Here is a 6,904-nt window from a genome sequence, read left to right as displayed (position 1 = left end):
CTGCTCATTATAAACCCTGCAGTCCCTCTGCTGTCCACTAGGGGCCGCTGCTCATTATAAACCCTGAGATGGCTCCTTGGTAACCATGGTGGCGACACACCAGCCCTGCCTTATCAGAGGGCAGTAAAGTGTTTAGCAGGGCCCTCCAGGAAGTGGAGTGTCCCAGAACCTCAGGACGGGTTGGGGGCAACTGGATCAGAGCCATCTTATCTGGATCCAGAACCCGCCGCTCCGACTGCTAGCAGCAGCAAAACAGGAAGTGGACACACCTGGAAGAACTGAAGCGAAGCGGCGTTTAATACAAAGAGGAATGTTAGGCTCCGCCCACTTCTTGGAAAAGCAGCTTCCAGGGAAGGCGGCCCTCAGACTGTGTGGACCCAGAGAAGAACCAGAACCAGCTGGTCTAGGTTGTGTTGCATGCAGACTACATCACCCAGCATCCCCAGGGGCCTGCAGGTTCTGGAGCGGTTCTGAGAGCAGCGGCCTCATGGCTCAGGGCCCAGTTCAGACGACTGATTCAGCAAACGGTTGAAATCAGTCGTCTGAATCAAAGAGAGTATCGAGGGAGAGCTGCCTGAGGGGTTCTACCACCGGCCCTGACCGGGATCTCCGGACAGAACCACCGGGATCTCCGGACAGAACCACCGGGATCTCCGGACAGAACCACCGGCCCTGACCAGGATCTCCGGACAGAACCACCAGGATCTCCGGACAGAACCACCGGGATCTCCGGACAGAACCACCGGGATCTCCGGACAGAACCACCGGGATCTCCGGACAGAACCTCCATTATTTCCGGACAGAACCAACGGCCCTCACCAGCCTCTCTCCGGACAGAACCTCCAGCAGCTTGATGAGCATGCGTCCGTCCCTCAGGTCCAGGTAAAGGTCGGTGATTCTGCAGGACACTCTGGACAGGTGGGAGTTGACCCACTTGGTGAAGGTCTTCTTCTGGACCGCTTCACGTTCATCTGGGTGGACAGAGACACAAACTGGGTCAGAGCCGCTAATTCAGTAGATCCTACTGGCTCGGGCCTGGATTCTGGAACTTTACTCTGAAGGGACAACAGGAAGGAAGAGGAACCGGATCGGGTTTGCTGGTTCTGATATAACATTTGTGGAACAGAACCATCAACCCTAGAACCGGCCATTGTTTGCTCACTGGTGCTCATTTGAATAAACTGTCGCCATAGCGACAGAGACGTGAAATATTTGATCAACAGAATCCAGATGTTTAACATTTTCCCAACGTTGCTGTTTGTGGAGAATCAAGTGACACAATTTGAGTTTCGGATAAATTAAGAACGGATCAATTTAACGGAGATCTGAGGACGGTCGACGTCATCGCCGCGGAGACGGAGGTCTGCAGAGAAGACAACATCTGCAAACACCTGCAGGCCGAGCCGGTGGAGCTCCAGAGGAGTCGTCCCAGAACCGGACCGACCCAAACATCAGAACAAGCAGAGGGAGGGAACCTGGGAACCGGGAGGCAGGGCGTCCCCCTCACCTTGCAGCTGCTTGAAGCGCCCCTCCAGCAGGCTGCTGCTGGCCTGCGGCTCCGCCTCCATCCCTCCTGAGGTTCCTTATGCGCGGCTCTTTGTGGGTCGGATCCCGGACCGCTCCAGGCCCGGTTCTACTTCAGTCCAGCGACATTCCGGCCGACGCGGCAGGAAGAGTCCCAGCTGATCCGAGGATTCGGTCGGGATGAAATCAGGAAAGGAAATCCCGCCGTAGTTTCCTTCGCAGCGACGGAGCTGAACTTTGGACTTCATGAACAAGAAGCTCAGATTAAAGTTTAACCCAGCAGTCGCAGTCTGAAACTCTGGTTCTGGTTCTGGACGGGAGCCTGTACAGCGGACCCGGAGCGGCGACCTGGAGTCGGCAGCGGCGCCGTGACGAGTCCAGAGGTCGCCGTGACGCCCTGCCCTGCTGCGTCTGATTGGCTGCAGGGACCCCCCTCGCCTCTCCTGCCCCTCCAGGACGGACACGCTGCAAAAAGTGAAGGTGAAGCAGATTCCTTCAGGAGGCCGCTTCCAGCAGAGATCCATGCAGAACCGGAACCAGAACCGGGTCAGAACTCTGAGGGAATCCCAGCTCTTCAGCCGTTTCTTCTCTGGACAAGATCCACCTCCAGACGGGCCGGGATCAGGGACCCGAGCACACGGCCTTGAGGAACTCCTGTACTGAAACCAAGAGTGTTTCCTGGGAACAGAACCAGGACCGGTACCGGCAGTAGAACCTCCATGCTACTTTTTGCAGCATGGAGGTTCAGGAAGCTGTTCTCCGGTTTCTGACAGAAAACAGAAGGCAAGGGAACTCTGGTTCCCCTGCTGGTCCAGATAGAGCTGGGGTCAGCGGGGGTCAGCTGGGGTCAGCGGGTCACCAGGAGGTTCTGGAGGAACATTTCAACATCATCTGCTGCTGGGTTGGCTCCAGCATTCCCAGTAAGTTCTACCTGAAAGCTGCTGGGACAGTTGGACCCGTCAACAGGTTCTGTTCCTGTTGTCTGCAGACACACACACACACACACACACACACACACACACACACACACACACACACACCATCTGCTCATATGTTTATTATGAGGCGAGCTCAGCATCCATCTGGTCCAACAGACCAGAACCAGACCCGGGTCGGGTCCAGCTGTGCAGAAGTTGCAGGTCGTTCCTGTGGGGGGCGCCGTCATCAGGCTGAGCTCAGGTTTCCATGTTTTGTTGATTCTTTGAAGCTACAAATAAAAACAAGTTGTTGATGCTGATTTCTTCCTGAGTCTGATGAGGTCAAAGGTCACTGAGAAGTCTACCTTAGACTTCTCATTGGACTGAAACTGCTTGTGTGTGGGGTCAGAACCGGTCCAGAACCGGTCCGACTTGCACCATGCTGGTCCCAGTTTGTTTTCCTCAAACAGACTGGTATTTACCCCAAGCAGCTTTTTACAGCGGAGAGCGTGAGCCAATGACGCGACAGCATCGCGATGATGTCATCAGCTTCCCTTCATTGTTCCTCACATTCCAGAGTCAAAGACAGGAAGTGAGAAACAAACATCCTGCCGGGCCTGATGGACCAGAACCAGAACCTGGACCTGGACCTGGACCAGGACCTGGACCAGAACCAGAATCAGAATCTCGACCGGAACCAGAATCAGAATCTGGACCGGAACCAGAGCCTGGACCTGGACCAGAACCTGGACCAGGACCAGAACCAGAACCAGTTAAAGCACCTCATTTTTCAACTGCTTCTGGTTCTGATTGGTGCGTTTCTGGTTCTGGCCCCGCCCACTTTCCCAGTGAGGCGTCAGAGAGGCGGGGCTTCCTCTGGTCATATCGTCTCCACTTCCTGTCTGAGCTGCGGCAGAAACGCGCCGCTCCTACCAGGAACAACCAATCACAGCCAGGAGGAGGGGCTTAGCGCTGTCAGTCATCCTCGTGCACTCACTGCTAAATGAGTACGACCCACAGGGGGCGCCGCCCGCCTACCTGCCAGAGCCTTGATGCGCGAGCGCTCGAAGAGCCGCGCGGAGCTGTTCTCGTTGTCCCAGTCGTCGTCCCAGCGGTTGTTGACGGTGTCGCTGCTGCTGTACTGGCCGTGCAGCTCCATCGGGTCGTACTCGGCCGCCACCGTCGTCATCATGATGGGTCGGCTGACACGGGCCGCTTCAGGGCCACCACACCTGCGGACGGAACCACGGGTCAGAGGCAGAACCAGAACCTGGGCCCGGTTGCACAGAACAGAACCGGGCCACGGCATTGTTTCTTCCTGAAACAATGATCATGTTGAGTCTGACTGCTGCGCTCTGATTGGCTGATGTGGCAGAGCGGTGGGTCAGCATCATTTCAGCAGGACGGAGGGCGGACTGGCAGCAGAGGAGGAGACATGTTGACACCTTTACATTAATTATAATCCAAATCAGTTTAGTTTCATAAAAAATCTCATTACTGATTTTATTACTTTTCCTCATTCATATCGAAACAGAAACTAGTTTTATTTCTGAAAACGTTGAGCTCTTGTTGCAGTCCATAAGGCTCCAGCACTTCAGGGGGAGTTAATATTTAATGCACATCTTTGCAGCATTAATATTTCATATTGCAGAGGTTGAGGTCATGCTGCTCAGGTAGAATCAGGAGGCTGGAAGTTCCCACACCGAACCTGGCACAGCCAAGTCTGACTCTGATTGGACGGCAGCAGGAGCTAGCGCCTCATTGGCTGGTCCGTGTTCAGGGAACCAGAATCTGATCCAGTCTGTTTCAACAGCAGCTTCACTGAATCCTTCTGGGTTTGATCCTGGACTCTAGAACAGCAGATCTAGTTTGTCTAGAAATCCTTTGTTTCTGATTGACTCGTATTTTTCAGCTTTCTTTATTTGGCATTGCGGGTTTTGAACTATATCAGTTTTTGCTGCAGAACTGCAAAGCCAGGCCATGGACTTCTGGCTAACCACATTCATGAATCCGCCATTTTTACTCCTGGCAGAGATTTTTGTCTTCCAGGTTTAGTGATGGCGAAACTCCGAGTGGATCGGTCTAATTGCTGGGCTGTTGGTGTTTTAACCCAACCGATCCCCAGCACCAGAACATCTTCCAAATGTTTGGTTAAACTTTATTTTTCCTGGAAATATTTCACATCAAAGGGGAAAGTCGTCTTTGACCTGCGCTAGCATCCAGAAGGGTTAGCTAACTTGGTCTGACTGAGCAAAATGCTAAGCTGCTAATTAAGTTAAAATGACAAACTTCATGAATTTATTGTTGATATCCTGGCCACTGTTTGCTAGCATTAGCATCACATTGCAGGTAGCGCTGTGAGCTAGCTGTTAGCTCCTACTGGACAGAACCATCTTGTTTTGAATGTTAACAGCTTGGCATTGATTTCACCATTTTTTTCTTGAGAACAAATGATCCAAATGCTTTCAGTTACGTTCTTGGCGCTCGCGTTAGCTAACCAGCTAAGTATGTGAGCCTTGTTTACCATAAGAGGTCAGTCCTGTTGTGGCTGGATGGACGAGTCTAACATCCAATCAGTGGGGAATGAAAGGGTCTCATTCGCATTTCAAGCATTAGCAACAAAAGTTGCTCTCAGACGTGTCTCAGGTCAGGGGTCAGAGAGGGGTCAAATAGAGGTCAGGGAGAAGCTAGAGTAAAGGATTCAGACCAAAGCAGTCGAGCCACAGACCAGCTGGATGTTTTGAGAAATGAACTGACGGGTCAATATGAATATCCTTATTCTGATTTAGACATTAATTATTGGTGTTCATCATCATCATCATCATCATCTTTATTGAATAGCAATAACATCATGAAGTCCAAGCCAGGAAGTGGCTGGAAGGATGATCTCATCAACATTTCCAGGTTCTGGCTGCGCACACAGAACCGGCAGCTGTCGGGTCCTGAACACCCGTCCCCCTGTGGCCCTCGCCCCTCAGGTTGAGGAACAGCTGTCAGACAGCTGAACGGCGGAGCAGCTGCAGGGAAAACTGTCCCAACATTCCTGAACCGAGGGAACGCACCCACCAGACCCGGTTCTGACCCAACAGAAACCCAAACTGAGCCGACAGAACCGGTCCACTGAGTCTCCGGAACCCGATCCAGCTACAGCTTCCTGCCCGACTTCACTCAGAACCAGAACCAGCTCTTGACTGGGATTCCAGGCTTCAGACAGGAAGCTGATTGATTGATCATCGATTGATTGTTGATGCCATGGCGGCGGCCTCCAGACCTCAGATCCATCCAAGATGGCCGCCAAACATCAGAAACATTCACAGTTCAACTCCCTAACGACACATTTAGAGGACAAACAGGAATCGGATCGGAACCGACCTGATATCTGGACTTCAGTTGAGTCCAGATTTTCCCAGAGTTCATGGAGGAAGTTTCTGGAGCGGCAGACCGTTCAGAACCTCTAGCAGGAGAACGTTCTGGGTCAGAACCAGCAGCTACAGTTGGACCGGCTCTATGTTCTGGATCCAACCAGAACTTCCTGCAACTTTTCAGAACCAAGTGAATGAGAAGCTGAAGACCCAACAGAACATCAGAACCTGGAACGCTCCGGTACCGTTCTGGTCCAAGGACCTATTTTAAAACTAAAAATCCAATCAAGTGTCAGAATAAGAGCGCTTCGGCCAGGACATCAAAACTTATTCCAAGGAACCGAACCGGAACCGTAGACCCAGTAGGAGGAGTTCTGTTGGGTAAAGTTCCTTGAAAAAGATTCCACTTTGGATCTTTCGGAACCCGTCAAGTTCCTGTTGAATCTGGTTCTGCAGTTTGAACACCTGCAGCAGGGTTCGGTTCTCTGAGAGGAACGTTCCTCCAGCAGAACCCGGGGATGGAGGCCGCTGTTTTCCAGCATTTTCTGAGGGCCGAGCGGAGCCGCAAAGAGATGGCTGGAGGCCGGCCACGGGCGGTCCGGGCCGCCGCTGAAACGGACCGGGAAATTAGGGCAGAATCGCGACCGCAGCGGCTGTTATTGTCCCGGCCAGACCGCCTCCTCCCGCGGCCACGCCTGCATGGCGCACCGTTATTATTCTCCATCCTCCATCCTCCAACCGGGAGGGCGGGGGGCCGGAGGCGGCCAGGCGGGCTGCTAGGCGCCGCGGCCCGGCCACACGGCGCGGCCGGGCCCGGCGGAAGTACCGCGGTTCTGTTTCGGAGATTCCGAGGTTGTTAGGTTTGGATCCGGAGTCCGAACGGCCAGACTGAGCCCGGACTCCCGACACGAAGCGAAGTTAGCCTCAGAAACCTAGAAGCCCCCCGAACCGGAGCTCCAATCACAGCGGCCATTAAAACCCAACCGAACCGAACCGAGCCGGAGMAGGGCGCCGCTTACCTGCTAAGAGATCCACAGCGAGGATCCAAACTTCAGCTGCGGAGGAAGAGTCTGCAGAGCGGACGGAACCGGAGGAGGAGCA

The 6,904-nt window shown here is 53.5% G+C and overlaps 1 protein-coding gene across 2 annotated transcripts in view; it reads right to left on the bottom strand.

The window, feature by feature from the left end:
- Positions 1–6,904, bottom strand: part of LOC103471729 (spectrin beta chain, non-erythrocytic 1-like) — a 24,123-nt gene extending 17,219 nt beyond the window's left edge. The window contains exons 1-3 of one of the 2 annotated variants that reach the window (XM_008420913.2): positions 6,823–6,904; positions 3,480–3,673; positions 820–971 (exon numbers count right to left, since the gene is read on the bottom strand). In XM_008420913.2, coding sequence (XP_008419135.1) covers positions 820–971; positions 3,480–3,633 — 306 coding nt within the window. In that variant the 5' untranslated portion in view covers positions 3,634–3,673; positions 6,823–6,904. Of the gene's footprint in view, positions 1–819; positions 972–1,507; positions 1,683–3,479; positions 3,674–6,822 lie in introns of those variants that run through there. The other variant, XM_008420921.2, reaches the window with a different exon arrangement.

Source organism: Poecilia reticulata, linkage group LG1 (assembly GCF_000633615.1).
Source record: "Poecilia reticulata strain Guanapo linkage group LG1, Guppy_female_1.0+MT, whole genome shotgun sequence".
In the NCBI taxonomy this organism is placed as follows: Eukaryota; Metazoa; Chordata; class Actinopteri; order Cyprinodontiformes; family Poeciliidae; genus Poecilia; species Poecilia reticulata.
This window is presented reverse-complemented; position numbering and strand designations above follow the sequence as displayed.